General features: G+C 42.6%; 1 protein-coding gene across 13 annotated transcripts in view; it reads left to right on the top strand.

Annotated features, from left to right (window-relative positions):
• ptprk (protein tyrosine phosphatase receptor type K) overlaps nt 1–22518 on the top strand; it is a 149181-nt gene that overhangs the window by 73778 nt on the left and 52885 nt on the right. For all 13 annotated transcript variants that reach the window (XM_031800933.1, XM_031800932.1, XM_031800934.1 and 10 more), the window contains exons 5-7: nt 150–265; nt 1040–1214; nt 10308–10601. In XM_031800933.1, coding sequence (XP_031656793.1) covers nt 150–265; nt 1040–1214; nt 10308–10601 — 585 coding nt within the window. The remainder of the gene's footprint in view (nt 1–149; nt 266–1039; nt 1215–10307; nt 10602–22518) is intronic.

The raw sequence follows: 22518 nt of genomic DNA, 5'->3' as shown, positions 1-22518 counted from the left end.
TGGCTGTGTCCATGTGACAGATGAGGTAGAAGCTAGTAATTAGGACTTGGCTGTCTGACATGGCGAGGAGAGGGAGGTGCTGCATTGATCATGTCGTGTACGTTGCATTTATGACTGCTGTAATTGTTTTCTCCCCCCCCCCCCCGTAGATAAATCGCCTCACTTCCTGCGCCTGGGAGATGTGGAGGTCAACGCGGGGCAGAACGCTACCTTCCAGTGCATCGCTACCGGCCGGGATGCCAACAACAACAAACTGTGGCTGCAGGTAGGGACTGGGAGCAGGCAGGGCAGGATAACCACTGAACACCAGGACTCGTTATTAGATGGTGGGGTCATACTGTTGTTCATGTATCACACCAATAGACAAAAATTGAGTTCAAAATTCAACCAAATTATAATCTATCACTTGGCATTGTGTCCTCAAAACTCAAACACCTCTCTACACCATCTCAGATACGATACGCTACTCAAGGCAATGCCACATCTCTTTGGGGAAATGTCTATTATGAAAGAATGGAAAATCTATTTTGTCAGCTAGGGCTGCAGGACAATCACTGTTCAGGTGACTGCATTGTCGAAGCACCCCCCCCCCCCCGATGCCTAGGGTGAACTGATAAGGCCCACAGAGTTGAAGGGAGAGTGGGATGGAGAGGAGGAGGAGGAGGAGGTAGGGAGGGAATAAGGGATAACTCCTCTCATGGATGACTGGATGGGAAAGTGTGAGAGGCGATGTGACCATTTCGGTGCCGGCGGTCGTGGAGGTGAAACTGTAAAAGAGACAGTACTGTCGACACCAAACTTGTCTGATAACGTTCGCCGCGATAAGCCCTTAGAGGAAGTGGCAGCTTAACAAACCCATTTATCCCTCTGAGATACACTTTTACAGTATGTGTTACTAGCTTGATGTGTCCTTGATGCCATGTTTGTTTTTGAGAAATTACTCCAGATTTGATATGTCTGCCATCATCTTCCTGATAGTCTAACAACCTTCCAATGAGTGCAAACGGATATGTTTTTTTCCCTTGTTTTTATCGCGCAGAGGCGAAATGGGGAGGACATTCCCGTGGCGTCGACTAAGAACATCAACCACAGGCGGTTCGCTGCCTCGTTCAGACTGAAGGAAGTGACTAATCTGGACCAAGACCTTTATCGATGTGTCACCCAATCAGAGAGAGGATCTGGTGTGTCCAATTTCGCCGGGCTCATCGTCAGAGGTATGTGCGCCCTCTTCAGATGAACATCCATGCACATCTGTTTACTACCTTATAAATGATTGGTAGCAGCTCTTATTCAAGTCTAAGAGCTGTTAATTGTGGTTTTGGACTCAGTTGCAAAAATTCCCCAAATGTCTTCGTAAACATTATGCATGAATCAAAGATAAATATGTGAGGGAAAACACAACTAGCATATGTTTATTCAGATGGAGGAGTTTGAATATTATTAGGATATTCAAATGAGAATCACCAAAGGGAAAATAAATACACAAGTTCTCATGTCATGATGTGTGAAGTCTGCTTGTGGGAATGCTTCTCAGATGGGGTCAGTGGAGAGCGCAGAGAGGCTTGGCGACGGGCCCTGCTTCAACAGACACCTCGCAAATCAGCAGACTTCTCTCTCTGAGCTGCTCTGCATATCTCCAGCCACACAGAGAATTAATACAGACAATCGTAGCATCTTCTCAGCTCCTACCTCCGCTCCCAACCCAGAGGAAGGGAGGGACAGTTTTCTTGCATCAGTAAAGCAAATCCTATTGTTAGCGCAGGCCAGAGGGCCCCAGAACCCTGGTGTTAGAAGAGAGTTGAACATTAACTGCACTGACAGGTCCGATATCTCACTGGTGCTTGAACACTGACATCCTGCTACAGCAATCCGAAAGATGGTAATTTTAAAGGAAATTTTGGGGCCATTGATACAGGCAGCCCATAATGAGAGCTGGCAAGGAGTTGCCCGTTGTCGATTATGGCCTAAGGGTAACAGTTTATTAGTGGGTCCTCTGCCAAAACCGAAGTGACAGAAGATGCTGCCGGCAATTTTGGTCCGCTTTGTAACAAATGAAAATTTAAGTGGCAAATTCCTTTCACCGAAGAACTATTGATCTATGTGTCCCCCAGCGGTGAGGGAAACAACACCAAGCGGAACACAATTCACTTCGTCATGAGGTTCGCGCAGCTCCCAGAGTTCTTTGAGTAATGATGTTGCCCCCTTGCTAGTAGAAACAAAACTTTATTGACAATACTGCTCATTGGAACAGGGCCTACAACAAACATTCCTGGTGCGCTCCACTTTAATAAATCAAAGGAAAAGCAGCCCGTTAACGGCTTTGTGATTGTGAGATGTTTCTTACGGATTATTGAAAGGCTTCGTGGTTGACCTTAGGTACAATTCTCAACATGGTATTTCAATTGTATTTCTTATCCAAGGCTTTATGATTAGGAATCCATGGGAAATATGTGCTTCATCTAAAAGGTAGTATGTTGTCTTGTGCATGTGAATGTATGCACAATTGTGTGTGTACACTGACTGTTCTGTAGATAGTGTGTGCCGTCATCTCCCCCGGGGTGTGCGTGTGGGGGCCAGTGTGCCACCCTGCCGTAAACAAACTGGCTGATTGGTGGCAGACAAGACTGTCAGCTGAGGAGCAGGCTGGGAGATATTTTCTGCTTAAAAGTAGATTCAAACTCAGTACCTGCCAGCTCTTTCCCCACTGAAGAAAGGCTCCTGCTTGACAATCCCAGGCTCAAAGAGAGATTGTTAAACTCTGATGAAGCCTCATAATGATGCCAAAGAAAGAACTTGGAAGGCACACAAGAAAAGAGAAACGCGTCAACAAAGGAAAATATTCTAATGATATGAATATGGAACTGGGTTGATTCCAATGCACGGGGGAACACATTTAAAAAAATATTGGTTTAGAATGTATTTTTGTGGTGTGCAAATGTAACCTGAAATGAACTCCAAGCAGTCTGTGGACTGTTTGCTTCTTAACCACAGGGTTTTAAGAGGCAGAATGATTGTGTCACCTTGTAGATGATAGTCTAATACCATCAGCCCAAACAGTGTCTACATGCAGGAAGTAAAGTGGGGGAGACAGGTGGAGGAAGGGATCACTCCGCTGCGTCTTGTAATGCCATCAGTCAGCTGTAGATTGCTGCGTGCACTTTGCTGTTTCAAGGCCTGCCTAGTCGCTGTCATCTTTTGCCTCGGAGCTTATCATTAACTTCAAAATAAGCCAGAGCGGACCTGAACGTTTCCTCCTGCACAAAATGAAGTTGCTGCAGCACACTCTTTCTCTCTCTCTATACATCTCTCATTTCTTTTCTCACTCCCCTTCCTCCCCCTAACCCGCTCCTCCTTCTCCTCCTCCCCCCATTTTTTTTTTGATCAAGCTACTGCCTTGGAGATTGTCGACTGCATCGGCAATAAATGAAAATCAATTACTATTAGAATGGCTCCGGGGCTATGGATGCTTGGGGCTGGGTCAGAGCAGTCAGAGCAGAGCTGCAGGCTGGCCAGTCAGTAGCCTAAGTTGTGCGACGGCACGGCTGATGTTTAGTGGCGCGGCCTGCTGAAGGATGAGAGATGGATGAGACAAGGTTCAAGGAGCAGTAATGCGAGGGCTCTGCGATATCATTCCACACTGTCACCCCACATGTGATGGATGGGCTGCTGGGGAAGAAGCAATATTAGATGATGAAAGATTCATCATCATCTCCCTCCCCTCCCCTCTCTGCCCGCCCGCCACTATCTACCTGCTCAGTCCTACTGTTACTATCATCCTGCCACCGTTATGAAGCCCTAAATGGGGAGAGTCAGTCAGCCTGCCTGCCTAGTACCTGTCATGGAAGGCTGTTAAAATGCCTGCTTGCTAAAGCCTTCTGCATGCATGCGACTGTGCATTTTATTGCAAGCGTATTTATAGTTTTTCAGTTGAAAGAAGCCATTTTGGGTGTCATTTACTCCAGACCTTCTCTGTTATGTTTATGCCGTTTCCTCCAAACGTCTTAATGAAATGAGAATGGTCCTCGCCTACAGGTACAAGTACAAATTAGGTTGGCAATTGCCTCTGCATTTAAATGGCTTTTTTTCCTCGTTCTATTTTTTTTCTTCCGTTGATGGTGTTGGTTCGTTTTCCTGGAAAACGACTTTGTGTTCCACAAAGAGAGCACTTCTGGGACGTTATCCACCATCACCACCATACACAATCAGCGGTTTCAATAATGAATTGTTTTGATTAAATCAATTGTGAAGATGCTTCTGGTTCGTTTTAGTTGGAGTCTATAAGCAATCCAGTATTTTGACCCAATGTATTTACCCGGGAAAAAAAGGATTTCAGGAATTCAAACAAAGAAAATACACAGACAAATTTCTGGTGACCTTTTTAAGGGAAAAGTACAAATATACATGTAACATGCATTTATCTATTCTTTCTGCTTTTTCGTATATGATTTCTGGCACTAGTACGGTAGGTCCACAGTAGTTGTGTCCGTTTCAAATGCTCTTATCTTATTGAATTATGAGAAATTAGATTTGTCAGCGCAGCCCAATCATTTTTGCAGCACACGTCTCATGCACAACTAATGAGACAGAGAGAGATGAATTGGCGTAGAAAACCAGGAAGCAAACACAATTAAAAACTCCTGGGAACTCTCTACAGGGGAGTGTCCTGGGTTCAGGTATTGTGTGTTCCACAAAGAGAGCACTTCTGGGACGCTATCCACCATCACCACCATACACGATTCACTAGCTTATTATAGAGCTACATCCACCTGGGTATTAATAATGCAAAAGAGTTAAACAATGACTTTCTAATTTATGGTCTTCTGTTGGGGCTTAATTCAAGCAAATAACAATTTGTCTCAAGAACACAATGTATATTTGTATGCCTTGCAGGGCTAAACACTAAACAGGTCCTTTTTTGTAGATAATTGTTAGGTTCAACAGACAAAAGCATGGGTCACATCAGATGGGGGGCCCTACGAGCCAAATTTTATCCACATTTCAGTCTGAATCAAAGCACTGGATTCCATGTTTATGACTCAGTGTAAGTGCTATTTATACACTGGGTACACAAACTCTTTCCATTACATAGACTGACCAGGTGATTCCATGTGAAAGATATATAATCCCTTATTGATGTCACTTGTTAAATCCACTTCAATCAGTGTAGTTGAATGGGAGGAGACAGGTTAAAGAAGGATTTTTAAGACATGGAATGTGTATGCGTGCCATTCAGAGGCTTGGGTCCAGAACTGCAACGCTGCTTGGTTTAGATCATCAGCATTAGATCATCTGTTATGTTACTGTCCATATGTAGCTTGTTTTTGGTCACAAGTTCAGGAATGGCAAGATTTAACTGGAGCTAACTCTGCAAATAGTGCTGCTGTGTGCTTTAGAAAGTCATAGTCAATCGATTAATAATATAATAATGTTTTCTTTAATTTACAATCTGTTGAAACTATGATAATAGAAAGGTTCAGAACCTCTGTGAAACTTCACAGCACAGTTGAAAAATATGGCAAATAGAAATCTGAATCAAATAGCTGAAGGCTTGGACTAAAAACGACAAAAGATAACTATTGTAAAATATACTGTGTCCGTAAATTGTATATAGTATGTATAAGCTGAAAGTAAAAGCCTAAGCGTTATTGTTCATTAGCTGACTCCAACTAGGGGAGGGGTGGTAGGGTTAAAGGAAAATATATCAAAATATATATATTCTATATACAGTACCATTCAAAAGTTTGGACACCTACTCATTCCAGGGTTATACTTTATTTTTACTATTTTCTACATTGCATTCTCTCAATCAGCTTCATGAGGTATTCACCTGGAATGCATTTAAATTAACAGGTGTGACTTGTTAAAAGTTCATTTCTTTCTTTCTTAATGCTTTTGAGTCAATCAGTTGTTGTGTTAAGGTAGGGGTGGTATACAGAAGATAGCCCGATTTGGTAAAATACCAAGTCCATATAATGGCAAGAACAGCTCAAATAAGCTAAGAGAAATGACAGTCCATCATTACTTTAAGACATGAAGGTCAGTCATTGCGGAACATTTTAAGAACTTTGAAAGTTAGTCGCAAAAACCATCAAGCGCTATGATGAAACTGGCTCTCATGAGGACCTCCACAGGAAAGGAAGACCCAGAGGTTCCCCTGCTGCACAGGATAAATTCATTAGTTAACTGCACCTCAGATTGCAAACCAAATACAGTGGAGCAAAAAAGTATTTAGTCAGCCACCAATTGCGAAAGTTCTCCCACTTAAAAATAAAAAAAATCCAGTAAATCACATTGTAGGATTTTTAATGAATCTATTTGCAAATTATAGTGGAAAATAAGTATTTGGTCACCTACAAACAAGCAAGATTTCTGGCTCTCACAGACCTGTAACTTCTTCTTTAAGAGGCTCCTCTGTCCTCCACTCGTTACCTGTATTAATGGCACCTGTTTGAACTTGTTATCAGTATAAAAGACACCTGTCCACAACCTCAAACAGTCACACTCCAAACTCCACTATGGCCAAGACCAAAGAGCCATCAAAGGACACCAGAAACAAAATTGTAGACCTGCACCAAGCTGGGAAGACTGAATCTGCAATAGGTAAGCAGCTTGGTTTGAAGAAATCAACTGTGGGAGCAATTATTAGGAAATGGAAGACATACAAGACCACTGATAATCTCCCTCGATCTGGGGCTCCACGCAAGATCTCACCCCTTGGGGTCAAAATTATCACAAGAACGGTGAGCAAAAATCCCAGAACCAAACGGGGGGACCTAGTGAATGACCTGCAGAGAGCTGGGACCAAAGTAACAAAGCCTACCATCAGTAACACACTACGCCGCCAGGGACTCAAATCCTGCAGTTTGCTAGAGAGCATTTGGATGATCCAGAAGAAGATTGGGAGAATGTCATATGGTCAGATGAAACCAAAATATAACTTTTTGGTCAAAACAATGATCCCAAACACACCGCCCGGGCAACGAAGGAGTGGCTTCGTAAGAAGCATTTCAAGGTCCTGGAGTGGCCTAGCCAGTCTCCAGATCTCAACCCCATGCAAAATCTTTGGAGGGAGTTGAAAGTTTGTGTTGCCCAGCAACAGCCCCAAAACATCACTGCTCTAGAGGAGATCTGTGTGGAGGAATGGGCCAAAATACCGGCAACAGTGTGTGAGAACCTTGTGAAGACTTGTGAAGACAGAAAACGTTTGACCTCTGTCATTGCCAACAAAGGGTATATAACAAAGTATTGAGAGAAACTTTTGTTATTGACCAAATACTTATTTTCCACCATAATTTGCAAATAAATTCATTAAAAATCCTACAGTGTGATTTTCTGGAATTATTTGTCTCATTTTGTCTGTCATAGTTGAAGTGTACCTATGATGAAAATTACAGGCCTCTCATCTTTTTAAGTGGGAGAACTTGCACAATTGGTGGCTGACTAAATACTTTTTTTGCCCCACTGTAAATGCTTCAGAGTTCAAGTAACAGTCACATCTCAACATCAACTATTCAGAGGAGACTGTGTGAATCAGGCATTCATGGTCAAATTTCTGCAAAGAAACCACTACTAAAGGACACCAATAATAAGAAGAGACTTGCGTGGGCTAAGAAACACGAGAAATGGACATTAGACCGGTGGAAATCTGTCCTTTGGTCTGATGAGTCCAAATTTGAGATTTTTGGTTCCATGTATTTGTGAGACGCAGAGTAGGTGAACAGATTCTTTGCATGTGTGGTTCCCACCCTGAAGCATGGAGAAGGAGGAGTGATGGTGTGGGGGTGTTTTGCTGCTGACACTGTCAATGATTTATTTATAATTCAAGGCACACTTAACCAGTATGGCTACCACAGCATTCTGCAGCAATACTCCATCCCACTCCACCTCCACAATCACCCGACCTCAACCCAATTGAGATGGTTTGGGATGAGTTGGACCGCAGAGTGAAGGAAAAGCAGCCAACAAGTGCTCAACATATGTGGGAACTCCTTCAAGATTGTTGGAAAAGCATTCCAGGTGAAGCTGGTTGAGAGAATGCCAAGAGTTTGCAAAGCTGTCATCAATATATTATATATATATATTTGATTTGTTAAGCACTTTTTTGGTTACTACATGATTCTATATGTGTTATTTCCTAGTTTTGATGTCTTCACTGTTATTCTACAATGTAACCATTTTTTTTTTTAAACCCTTGAATGAGTAGGTGTCAAACCTTTTGACTGGTACTGTATATATATTTTTTAAACAATACAAACACATACACATGCAAATGACAGCATACAAATGCACACAAACATCAACAACATCACACCTGTTCACATCTCCAGCGCTCACATCACTCTCTGCCACATGGCCTCAAACTGCACCATTTTGTTTCTCTCCGTCGCCCACGCACTTTCAACATTTTACCTTTCCGTTGTGTTATCGATGGAGGATTGGTTGATTTCCAGTTTAAGTCTACATTTTTTCAAGATGATTGATGTGAAAAGTATTGTCCAACTCATCGGGTATCTCACTTCACCCTCATGTCTTGAAATATGCAGACAGACAGATTAATATACAGTGCATTCGGAAAGTATTCAAACCCCTTGACTTTTCCCACATTTTTGTTACGTGATTTTTCCCTCAATCTACACACAATAACCCATAATGACAAAGGGAAAACGATAATTTTACAAAATGTTTGCAAATGTATTAAAAAGAAAAAACATACCTTATGTAAATAAGTATTTAGACCCTTTGCTATGAGACTTGAAATTGAGCTCAGGTGCATCCTGTTTCCATTGATCATCCTTGATGTTTCTATAACTTGATTTAGAGTTCACCTGTGATAAATTCAATTGATTGGGCATGATTTGGAAGGGCACACACCTGTCTATATTATATTAGGGCCCACAGTTGACAGTGCATGTCAGAGCAAAAACCAAGCCATGAGGTTGAAGGAATTGTCCGTAGAGCTCCGAGACAGGATTGTGTCAAGGCACAGATCTGGGGAAGGTTACCAAAAATGTCTGCATCATTGAAGGTCCCCAAGAACACAGTTGTCTCCATCATTCTTAAATGAAAGATGTCTGGAACCACCCTGACTCTTCCTAGAGCTGGCTATACTGGACAGAGTTCCACTGTGGAGATGGGAGAAACTTTCAGAAGGACAATCATCTCTGCAGCTCTCCACCAATCAGGCTGTTATGGTAGAGTGGCCAGACAGAAGCCACTCCTCAGTAAAAGGCACATGACAGACAGCTTGGAGTTTGCCAAAAGGAACCTAAGGACTCTCAGGACATGAGAAACAAGATTCTCTGGTCTGATGAAACCAAGATTGAACTCTTTGGCCTGAATGCCAAGCGACATGTCTGGAGGAAACCTGCCACCATCCCTACATTGAAGCATGGTGGTGGCAGCGTCATGCTGTGGGGAGTGCAACTCAACATTAAAAAGGGGTTCCTAATGTTTGGTATACTCAGTGTACATGTACCACAGTTTTTGATAAACATATGATTAAGTGGAAGGTAAACAGGTGGACATGAATAAAATGTACTGCAAGCAGAATGTGGAAAGGCAGACGTTGTGATGGTAACGTGTGTTCATGAAGGTGATATGGGCAGGATGGGCTAGCACCAGTACAGTGACTATCAGATTAGACTTAATGTGATCTCTGAGTATTGCCACTGCTGTTGAATTAGCTTCAACAAATGAGTCGGCCGACAGCCATCTGGCCTGGGAGAAAAGAGAGAGAGGAGGGAAAAGAAGAGGCCTGCATGATGTGCCGATCCGGAGACCAACTTCATCCGAGTGCGTTAAACAACGCTCTGCCCTTATGTCTCATTATCAAATCTTATTGGTCACATACACATATTTAGCAGATGTTATTGTGGGTGTAGCAAAATGCTTGTAAGAAATAACACACACACAAAAAAATACTGCAAAGTTGCTTAGGAGCTAGAAGCTGAGATTCCAGACTGACTGGAAGTGGAACCATCTGGTTGGTCTGAGAGTGTTTTGATAGTTTGGTGCCCCCGGACCCCATTCTAACTTGAACTTCTAGCTGTTGAATTCATTGGGTGTATGACAACTCTCATTAGATTGATTATCGATTTTGAAAGGAGAGTCCAAATGGGTCATAAAAAAAGTGTTATCCTGACCTTTTAGTTGGATACTTCTGATTGAATAGATACTATGTCGTCTGCAATAAAATAGACAGGTAAAGCTTTTGCCAAAAATAGATAATGTCCCTAATTGAAATGCCTTGTAGTATGTAGTTTAGCTGTGCTAAACCATATTCTCTGTTTCCCTCCTGTCTCCTCCAGAACCCCCGCGGCCTATCGCACCCCCTCAGCTGCTGGGTGTTGGTCCCACCTACCTCCTGATCCAGCTCAATGCCAACTCTATATTCGGGGACGGCCCTATCATTCTGAAGGAGGTGGAGTATCGTATGACATCAGGGAGCTGGATAGAGACCCATGCTGTCAACTCCCCTAACTACAAGCTGTGGCACCTGGACCCAGACACAGAGTACGAAATCCGTGTCCTGCTCACCAGACCAGGGGAGGGTGGCACCGGCCAGTCTGGACCACCTCTCATCACCAGGACCAAGTGTGCCGGTAAGTCTCCATCTCCATCCTTCCTTCCTTCCTTCCTTTCTTTCTCTGTTGTTTTTAATTTTCTTTTTTTTTGCTCCCTGTTGCCTCTCTCTGCGTTCCACTGCTCTGTGATATTTGCATACAGATAATTGCCTTGGGTGCTTTTAGAAAACATAATTGGAAAAGCCAGGGAAAATAAACAAGGTTCCTGGTAGAGGTAGTGTCATGGCCGTCACTCACTAAGAGTTCCTTTCAGATGTCGGGGGTGTTTCTAAGGAAATAAACTAGCATGCTTTTCAGAACGAACCTTGCCATTATTTACCCCGAGGTCCATGGATGACAAACCTGAGGCAGGAATTCTCATTCATTTCTGTCGGGCGGTGTGATACACAGTCCCGGGTTGCCATGGCATCTGCATTTAAACAGCACATCAACAAGGCGGAGACTATATACAGAAGTTATATGGGGGAGCACGTAGTGGAGCGTTTGTGTACGGAGAAGGAATCTGAAGATGGAAAGTGGTTATTAAGAATAATGCGGAATGTATGCAGTGTTTCATTACTCTGGGCATTGCCTTTCCATCAGCCTGAGACACTATCCATCTATTCCCATGCCTCACCCTCAGATGTGAATAGACCAGCTGTATTCCCAGATTGACATTCAGAGTGGGGACTCTCTGTCGTTTTGTGTTTCCTCTTGGCTACTGTCCGGTTGTGGAGTGAGGTTTTCCAGGGGACATAGTCCAGGTACAACCCTGTAGTCTGCTCAGGAGGAGATGCCTACTCCATGTCACTGCTTTTGTCCACCACAGCCAATCATATCATTGAATTATGTGCTGCCCATGGAGTTTGGCAGGAACGGAAATGGCAGAAACGCATTATATGTTTGTGGCAATACAGGAAGCGTATATATCAATATCTTCCTCTTCCTTAGTTTGTCCTACATCTCACTGCACGCTCCCACCTAGCAGAATGCATGAGGATTTTTTTCTAGTTTCATATTTTGGTGTTCAGACCCTGACATCCACAGCAAAAGGAATCCTTGGTGATTAGGAAGTCTATTTGAGAGATGTAGGCACCAGGTATCTGTGTAAATAGAAGTTGTGATATGGCTATGGTCTCAGCGGACACATTTTTGATAACTGGGCAGCCCAAATTCAAATCTTTGATATGAGTTTTTTTCTTTTTTTTTAAGGATATCCTGTATGTATGACAGACGCTTTTATACTAGACTACACTTCCCCTAGATTCCTTTTGAGATTATTAGTTTATCGCCAGTAAGAATTTTACGGCATCGTAGCATGGATCATTTCCGCCTCTGTGTTTCCCAGCTTCTATACCTGGAATCAAGTTGAATGAGTCATTAGGGATGTTCTCCCACAGTAGCATCACAGGTCACAATCAGATAGTGTGTGTCTTACGTGACAGGGGACAGAGGAAGCGGGATATCCTTGCTTTGGATCTAAAATGCAAATATTAAGCATCTGAGCATCTTCCTCCCCATCCCGGAACGGGTGCCATGAGCAAGTGCAGGCCAAGAATGGCAAATTCTTATGTACGTGTTCTCCTACACAAACAAAATCAACTTCCTCTCGCATTGTTTAACCTCCTGTGAACTTCAGGTTATTTTCACTAGCAGTACATTACTATTAGGACAAGGGCTCCTGGGTAGCAGTCTAGTCAATGTCACGTTTCCTGATTTGCAGGGTGAGCGAACACATTATGAAAATCCTCAGGGCGCCTCTCTCCAGAGAGTTTGCGTTTTGTATTTGTATTTATATATATATTTTTTGCATGCTCCCTATGTAATTTACTTCTTACAAATGTCATGCCATTTCAGCAAAATAACGTATTGATCATTTCCCCATGCTTCACTGTTAAATAACAAAGAAAAAAACGATTTCGAAGGCCGGGGAATGAAATCTAATAATTGCTGGTGCATGTTACTGCCACCATTTATTGCTGCATAGAATTCACGTTCCATATATTTCTCTTTCCCCACCATTTTGTGTAATAGTATTGTTGTACTGGGAAAATGGGTGGTCTATTAGTGTCTGGTTTATATTACGGTGGTGGCATTCCTACCACGTTGTCACTTTGTCGTCTGTCCCAGCACATTAAACAGATGTCATGCACCACCATGGTTCCCAGCTGTGCTTCATTTCCCCCCGACTGCTTCAGACCACGTAGACTCCACCGTAAGTCCCCCAATTCCTGCCATAAACACTGCCAAGAAGAGAAAAGAAAGCATAGGAAACGATCTTCTTTGCTGTTGCCTTTTAAGTTGGATGTATGTATGTATGTGTGTGTGAATAGGTGTGGCACGATTGTGGAAGAACTGTACTATTGTGTAAGTGTCTCAGATTTCCTGAGGGAAGCACATGACACGGTGCTGCTGGAATAGCCACCTGAGCCCTATTGGACTGGTTACCTACCAGCAGACAGCAGACTGGGACTGAGGGTTAGAGAGGAGGGAAAATATAGTGAACGAGAGACGGAGCAGGTCTGCTTTCCCACGGGAAGGGTTTTCTTTCATCACCGTCGAGACAAACCACTCACCCACACGATAGTGAGACAACATGGAGGACTGTTGGTCTCATCAAGACCTCTCTCTTCAGCTAGCCAAGCAACACCTCCTACAAACAGAATTGATGAGTAAAACATCATTAAACGGCTACATTCAACTGGAGATTTCAAATATTAAAGATGTAGCTTCATCATCATCATTACTCAATATGTGTCCCATGTCTGGTAGAACGAGCAGAGGCTTCATTTGGACCGGTTTCTTATTGAAAGTATAGATTCAGCAGTCCTCTGCACTCTATGCTCCAAGAACCTAAAGTGTTTTCCATACCACTGCCTGCTCAAAAACTCTTCGGCTGGAAATTAGATTGAGTATAATGAAATGAACAGACCACTCGGTTTCCTAATGCCCAGTAGGGGTTTTACCGGAGAGTGTTGAAATGTTGTCGCCTTTTAAATTCAAACAGGAAACACCGTATTGACTGGAGAGGAAATAGTAGAGTTGTTAAGCTGACACTTGCACTAGAACAGTTTCCTGCCTGACAGACAGGCAGGGGGAAATTAATGCTCTTAGTGCGCCGTACGGCTTTGATTCGCCTGTACTCATGCATTTCTACGAGCACCTCAAGTCACGCAAAAAAAAACGCCTTTTGCCATCTGTAACCAACCTGATTGGTTTTAATAGTTCTACATGTCTGAGCATGTTGTGCGTTCAGAGCGTCACAGGCTAGGATAAGCTCTTGAAGCCAGTTCAAAAAGCAATTAACTCTGCCGAACTAGCTAGCACTGCACTTGGTCCTCAGCCGTATACTTTATCCTCGCTCCTCCAGACAGAGTAGTCCTGCATGGGCTTTAGTAATATCACCCTTAAAATGTTGAAGAGCATTGGGATGGAGCAAAAGTAGCCATATGTGTGCCAAATGGCAACCTATTACGGTCCTGTGGGCCCTGTTCAAAAGGTAATTGCACTAAAACAAAAAGGGAATAGGGTGTCATTTGGGAAGAATCCCATGTCTAGGTTGTGTTGAGGCTGATGTATCCACTGTCCAGTGATGGAGTGTCAGGTTTCCTTTGACTGACAAACAGAACAGAGGCCTAATCTATCAGGGCGATGTTTCAGGACCACTCTGTCAGTGTTTTCTCCAAGGACCTCAGTCGGTGTGAGAGTCGGGGCGTCGCACTCGTGGCAAGACACCTTTTCCAATTAGTAAAAGTAATAGAGAACCACGAGCGGCTGACCATCACATTGCTGATTACACAGAAAAAGGGTATACTGATTACTACTGAATGACCTCTATGGGCTGACATTTGCAGTGGCAGGCCTTTTTATTGGAGGCAATTTCAATGAAATCACCGGCGAACAGTCGATCCAATAACAGCCTAAGTAGAGCCAAGGTCAACAGTTCAACCTGTCCTGTGGTACTGAATGGAATGCATTCGGTCAGGATTTTTTCCACCTTTTCACTAATGTGTTGCCAAGGTGTTTGATTTGGTGTATGCGATCACTAATTGTCGCCATCTATTTGCTGAACCGCCGAAGGGACCGGCGATTAGGAGTCTCAAGACAAACCTTCCCGAACACAATGGGCGTGTGTAGTGATGCGGTGAGGACTATTTCCTCTCGGGTGCAAAACACACAGGTCTCCACCCCTCCACTCTCATATGCACATTGACTTTCCACACATGATCAATGCTCAGTCTTACATATTGATTTTGATTGGGCCCTGCAGCCAGAAATACTATTTAGGGGTCTAATTCTTTGAGTTTTTTGCATTCATTTCAAAGACCCTTAAAAGCACTAGAGATTTGTTTTTTCCACTGTACAGATTATCGTTTCTTCCTCCTGCGTAGGAAAGTGGTAAACGATCATGGTGATTATGGCCCCCATTGATGTTATTAACATCCTAGTACACTGGGATTAATACTATTGATTTGGGTACTCAGTCTGTACTCTCCACTTGACACATTTGGAAATAACCTCACACACACACACACACACACACACACACACACACACACACACACACACACAACTGTATATGCTACTACTGACCTACCTCAGAGGGACTAGTGTTTCTTCAAGGATGAATTCCTGTGACATTTGCTAATCTGTTGCCCATGACTTTGCCTGTAGTGAGACTGACACCAGTTGTGGTGGGGTTGTCCATGGGTCAGGGAGAACTTTCAAACAGTATTATCCTCCAAAAATACCCCATAAGTACTGAAAGACATGAAAAGCTGCGATTTTGATAATACATGCACACTATCAGAATGTGAGGGAGAGAAAGAGTGAGACCCACTGTGTGTGGAATGAACAAAACACATTAGCTGTTGTACTACACTAGTAATAGTAGCAGTAGTCGTTATATTAGTAGTCCTGGTAGCAGTCACAGTTGTGATCGTCCTCTAGAGCAGTGGTTCCCAAACTGTGGGGTGGGCCCCGTAGGGAACGCAGTCCGGCTTCAACTTACTCTTGAAAGAGGTAGTAGTAGAATGCACAAGGTGCAATTTCGAAATTGGGTAGTGGTATCAGTTTTCCTCTTGTGATGTCAGTCGTTGCATAACTTCGAGAGCCATTTATAACTGGTCAAAAATGTCCCGATCAACTAACCCATGTCAGCTTATGTTTTCTAGCAGCTTTTTTTAGCCCATAGATTTTGTAGCAATTTCCGAGTCACTCAAATATCACATGAATACACATTAGACATGGTAAAATGTATAGAATTGTGAGAAAATGTGCTTTAAAAATGGCAAAACTTTCTCTGTACCCAATGACAAAATCAGTAGAATTTCAGGAAATAAGCTTTAAACCTGCAAAACATTCTCTCAGCCAATAAGAGGGGTGTGAACAATTTGTCATCAACAGTGCTTGTGCCCATAGAAATAGATGTGGCACGGGGGGGCTTGACTGAAAAGGTTTGTGAACCCCTGCTCTGAAAAACGTGTTGAAGCACAGCATCTATTAGTACGACTCCCTACTGGAATATCATATTTTGATGGATTCAAGGGGGAGCAGAAATGCATTCCACTGCCAAATGAGTTTGAATGGTTGATAACATAAATGACTGTCAAGCAGTGAATGGCAGGGGACATGGAGTTGGTATATTACTTTCGTTACCTCAGGCGCTTCGAGAGTCTCCCGCGCTAGGCCTGGCATTACTCTTTCGTGGGAGTCAGAGAAATGGGAAGCTGCGCGGGACGAAGATGAATCATAAGGAATGGTGTTCCAGACACTGACAATCCACACAGGACTGCTGAAGCATGGACTCTGATGTATTATTTAAATGCACCCTGTTTGGCATGGGTGGTAAATCGAGTTTACCTTCTGTGTTGTTCCTCTCATGTTACAGCTAATATTTCATACCTAGGCTTGGCACAAAAACAAGTTCAGCTTTTTGTCAGTAGAACTCACTGTCAGAGCAGAGGTGGTGGATGGTAATGTTTTCTGCTCCCAGGCACCGCTCTTCCTCTCAAGCCTCTCTCTACCAAGTCCCCCGGCCAGTGTTCTCAATTAACGTTACACTGCTGGGGAATCTTCTCTCTATAAATCCTCTCGTTTGTTTGTCTGCTCCATTTTTAATCACGAGCGCCTCTGAGAAATCCTGCCTTGTGACTGGAAGGGATTGTTTGGTATTTGTTGTGTTTTTTACCACTGCCTCACAAACCATTTTGACTTTATGTGGATTATTATTAATTGTGTGGCTGCTCAGTGCTTCTCCGTAATGATGCAAACACAGGAAGGCTTACTCTACAATAGGAAGGAGGCCGGCTTTTATTTCATCATGATAAATGAGGATATTTACAAAGCAAAGCAATTTGTCCTGTCTCATTCCACACTGTGCATTGCAAAAGGGATTAGGAGGGGGAACAATTCATATCAATTAAGATCGATTTAATGTGTCATGACACAATTTCTGCCGACTCGAGAAATAATTAACTGTAATAGTGCAGGGCATTAAAAAACATTATTTGACTTGACCACGCTCTATCTTTAGGGGTAATGTTCTGAATGAATAAAAATCTAGTTAATTTCTTTTGTGTCCTTTTGCCTCTATAAGTGAGTGAGATTGTTCAAATCTGTGGGTCACGTGTTATTTACCCTCCAGTCCCACAGCCCAGTAATTGAATGTGTCACTTTTATTAAACTCTTTTTGCAGAGAACCCCAAGCAAACTTTTTATCCTCTTTTCTTCAACTCCTCACTCAACCTCTGGGATCTTTTACCCTCTTTCCCATCCATTGACGATAGTGCATGCTACTACGTGAATCTAAAGCTGCGTCTTTCCGTAGTTGGCCCTATATGATTCCGTGCCACAGCAGAAGAGTGGGACACTGAGGGCGATGGGTCTTTTGAAAATGGAACTAATGAGTGTAGGAGCCAGTGGAAGGTGTCCTCCTAAGCACCAGTAGGGGCAGCACGTCCATTTGGCCAGAATGTGGGCTGGGCCCGATGGTGTGTAATGCTTCAGTAAATCAGAGAACTCTCATTATAAACAAAGTGCAGGGAGAAAAACACAGGGGAATAAGGGAGACACTTTGCTCTGTCTTTGAGAGCTGGCCAGCAGCCTTTTAGACGACATTGAAGGACTAACTCCATTATAGTGCATATTGATAATGGTAAATAATGCAACAGCTGCAAGAACACGGGGACTGAGCTGAAGAAAAAAAAAAGTCTATATAGTATTGAGTTAGTCAGGCTAGAAGCCCAGTGGGAGATATGTCTATTTGACAGGATGTCTGTTTTGCTCTCCGTCTTTTGACCTGCCTTGACTCTCCCTCCTAATGATTGTTTGTTTTTACCCGGAGAGCAGGGCTACATTCAATTCATTAATTCCAACAAAGGCCTTACCTGTAGCCCTCTTTAGATTAAAGTGTGTGCCCTCTCAATGATTTCTGTCCAGAGAAGAGGCCTCCTCGACTGCAGGCCACGGTCAACACTTGACCCACACTTGACCTTCCCTGTTCCGAAAGGAGGCTAATGGGCAATTCCATGGTAACGGAACTGCCCATTTAAAAAAATGTCAAACAAAAACCATTGCTTTCAAAGTGGAGCTCTTTCCACTCACAGCCCCTCTATACTGTCCAGTCCTCTGTAGCTCAGTTGGCAGAGCATGGTGCTCGCTACGAATAGATAGTGGGTTCGATTCCTGGGACTACCCATACTTAGTGTATGCACATGACTAAGTCACTTTGGATTAGCACCTGCTCAATATGTTGTTGTTATTATTATGGGTTAAATGGCAGATTGCTATTGATACTTGCCTAAATTGCAATGCAGTAGCTGTAGAGTAACATGCTATACATGTCAGAGCTCAGGTTCTCCAATTCACAGCGCAGTATGGGTTTTGACTGACAGCCGTTATAAACTTGAGCACCACGCACGACAATAAGATCCTCCCATCCCTCCTGCTAATTGGGCATCGTTTGCACATTTGTTGTGAAACGCTGTAAATCGAGAGGAGCCGATGTATTCTGACAGATGAAAAGGTTAAGGATTATAATAAGTATTGCTTTGAAGTCATGCAAGCTAACCCCACACCCGTGAGTCCAAATGTGCACTTCACATTTCCATAATTGAAAGTGTAAATTACATTTAGTTTTCAACGTTTACTGATCGCTATGTTTGAGCCACAGTTACATGGGTGACACCCCGGGTTGTCCTGAACAGAATAAGCCTGTGTTTGTCTTATTGTGAAGCAATGTAGCTGCAGAACACGCACTTGAATGTACTCATGACTCCATTCAATGCATTCAATCTGTTTGTCTGAAGTGCATTTTGAAAGCCTGACACTAAGATTGTATTTTATAACTTAGCTAGCCATGTTGGCAATAGAATAAGCTTTCGAATAATGCTCACCTGACCCCGATGGCGATTTATAATGGCACATTTCTGGATTGCGTAAACAACAGTGATTGTATGATGGTGGGGATGCAGGGCTGTGTTAAAAAAAATCCTTAATGGCAAAAAAACAAACCCACAATACTCTTTCCTTTAGTCATACAAGTGCATTGATATTACTTAGGAACTGTACACTGTTTAGAGAGGTTTGTGGCCACTTGGAGACACCAGTTAGACCTCACTCAAACCCTTGTAATAGCTTGTTTTTTCTCATCTTGCACCTACTCCAATGTTAATTCATATTCTTATGTTACTGAATGTATCCAGAGTATTTAGATATCCTTTAAAAAGTACAGTAAATGTAAAATGCACAGAAAAATCTAATGTTTTGGATTCAGTCTTGTTTTGTCCTCACCTTTGGCCTGAATCTCCAGTGTTGTCTTTCAATTGCTACCATGTTCATGCATAGTGCTGAGCGATTAAAAAAAAAAATTGACAACTAATTTACCCACGTCGGTTCAATTATTTGAATTCCATTTAGTTCGTTTTTTTTCTGGGAGCTCAATGGGCACACTGCACAGTTTCTCCAGAGATAAATCTGATCCAGTTTGAACTGTGCGATGTAGTTGTAGTTTCATACAGGCCAATATTCTTAGTTTAGCGCATAAAATGTGGTAATTAACTACAATGACCATAATCCATTGCGCATCTACTTGTCTGGTCTCTCTTGTGCCCACTACGGAAGAGGCAAAGAATGCAGTAATGAGCAGTCACTACCATCATGGGACTTTTGTTTTATTCTGTGTTACAGCATTTATATAAATCAAAACTGAAAACCGTGATGACCTTTTTTAATAACCGAACTGACCTCAAAAAGAACTAATCGCTTAGCACTTACACATGCTTTTTCTAGTTCCTCTGTTAGGCCCAAATTTTAAATGTTTCTATCCATATAGGCCAATTTCCATGAGTGTAAGTGGTTATCAAACCATACAACTCTATGCACAATAACTACTTTGAACATTTTCCACTGAAAATTTGACAAATGCATTTACTGGCAAAACTGTACAGATGCAAAGTTTGGAAACAGATTAACGGTCAAATCTCCAGGAGTTTTACTGTGTTATTCAGGGCTCATCTGTAAAATAAACCGTGGCCTCAGTATGGTCCCAGCATTCATTTAAAACATAGATCAGTAAGAGTGCGCACACACACACTTGGATAACTGAAATCAATTCTGAGGAGTAAGTGAAATGAAAGCAATTCATTGAAAATGGGGTTTGTCTTTGTGCTGAAACAGGGTCTGCTTTGCCTTAAAGTAACAGTATACTATTGAAGGCTTTAGTGCTTTTGTTGAAAGCATACTATGCCATGTTATTCACATGCTGTACCAAACAATTCACACAAAAGGAGCTAGTGAATAGCAGTTCTCATGAGACAATTGTTTGGTATTGATCAGGTTGCCAGAGAAAAACATTTAACATTTCAATGAAAATGTGTCTTTTCCAACAATAAGAAAGTATGGTTTTATTACTTATACTTTCACCACGTACATATTTTCATATCTCAGCCAATATAATAATTGTATTATAGGTTATACAGACTCTTCCTTGGAAGCCCATTATAAAACAGGCCATTATCCTCAGAAAGCCACTTTTTGAATAGTTAAACTACAAAGCAGCGCTCTTCTTTCTCCCTGACATAGCATGTCTGCGAGTTATCACTCATTCTTGTGAAATAAGTCATTCCACCAACGAGTGGCCGTCCACAAATATATAAAACTCTGAGCAATTTTCCGGAATGCCCTGCGGCAGCCTTCCCGACTATCTCATCTTCCCAGGCTAAAGCCTTTTAAAGAGGCGGTAGTAATGAAATGCAAGGGATGGCTTTGGCTCTGTGGCGCACCCCGCGGCGTGCCGAGGCCTCCCTAACAGCAGAACGCTTGGCGGTGTTGTGGAGGCTGGGACGGGCAGAGCAGATAAAGGAGATGGTGATTAATGTTTGTTCAACAGTTAGCCCGGGCTTCTTCTGCAGAATGCACAACGAAGCGTCAGTGGGACCACAGATCCTTTCAACAAACATGAAGTTGCTCACATTATCTGTATGTGGGGGGAAATGTTATTTAAATGTAAATTCATTTTTATTTTTTGCTCGGTTCTGGTAGATTTTTGTGTAGTCCAGCCACCCATCTTTTGCTCATTATGTCGAGGCAAAAAAAACATGATCCTTCGCATTACTCTGGATGTGATGAACAATGTCGCTTTCCATTTGAACCATAAAGTAATAAATGACATGGAAAAGAAAAATACCTCCATGATGTTGTGCAAACATGTGCCAGAATAGTGTATTACTGAAATGAGTTCTCAGCCATACTTTACATTTTATATAGTCAATTCTCACAATGGATTCTCCCATTTTACTCGCCTTTTTACTGAACCAGTTGAACATCTTCTCCTATCGGTGTTTAGAACACATGTATGCTAAAACCTTACTACCTAGACCTTCCTAATAAACCATTACTCTGCATTAATCCTTAATGATATATATATTTTCCCCCTTTCCATCATTACATATACTCCACCTGTACTATATCTTAGGGTGTGTGTTGACTACTCCTTTAGACTGCTTATCAGCTTCCTTACAGGCTCTGCAATTTAAATTTCAAAACGAGGCAATTGGACAAATGTGTGGCTTTTTTAACTCTAGTACCTGGCCATTTCTCACTCTTTCCCCTCCCCTCCTCTCTTCTGGCTCTCTCCCAATCGGTGTTCCTCAGACTGCACCGGCTGCAATTTCAATACAATTAAAGATCACAGGAATATAGACTTTCCATTCTAGTGTATATGATCCTCTTCACATCTACTATTCTGCAGTGGTTAATATCCTACCACATCAATAAGCTCCGTAAGATAAGGCACTAACTACTTGCTTGGAACTTGGTTGTCCTGAGGTAAGATTGCTAAGTGGAAGTCCCAAGTGCACAGTGTGAGTCGACACTAGTTCTCCCTGCACCTCGTACAGTAGTACTTAAATGTGATGGATTGCTATCAGGCCTGAGATGAATAAAAGATGGCAAAAGAGAAGAAGAAAAAGATGCCTCCTTGACATTTTGCTCGTGCCAAAGTTAAGTAATCTGTGCTCGGGCTTGTTTTACAGATTTTTCTGGCTCATTCCTCCCTGTGATTTGTGGTGCTACTCTTTATATAGGGATGTATGGATCACGCAGCCTCCTGTGGAAATGGCATGGCCTCGCTCAGGAATAGACCTCATATTTCACCGCTAACGATCATACTGTACCTGCTATTGTTCTACTACACCCATTATCATCGACGGTCAAAGAGGAACCTGTTCTCCGTAATGGGTGGAAGGAGGAATGTGTATGGAAAGTGACAGCAGCAGTGGAGCAGCTTCCTGCTCGTCCCGGGGCTGTAAACCTCCTCAGTAGCCGTCAGATTAATTGTCAGTGACTAGGAAGTAGAGAGTGTAGAAACTGCTGTGTTCTGAATGGCTGGGCACTGTGACTTGATATGTATAAACGTTTCACATCCACAGTAGTGTAGTTTGTCAGGTCGTATGCC

The sequence above is a fragment of the Oncorhynchus kisutch genome, linkage group LG21, assembly GCF_002021735.2.
Source record: "Oncorhynchus kisutch isolate 150728-3 linkage group LG21, Okis_V2, whole genome shotgun sequence".
Taxonomy (NCBI): domain Eukaryota; kingdom Metazoa; phylum Chordata; class Actinopteri; order Salmoniformes; family Salmonidae; genus Oncorhynchus; species Oncorhynchus kisutch.
This window is presented reverse-complemented; position numbering and strand designations above follow the sequence as displayed.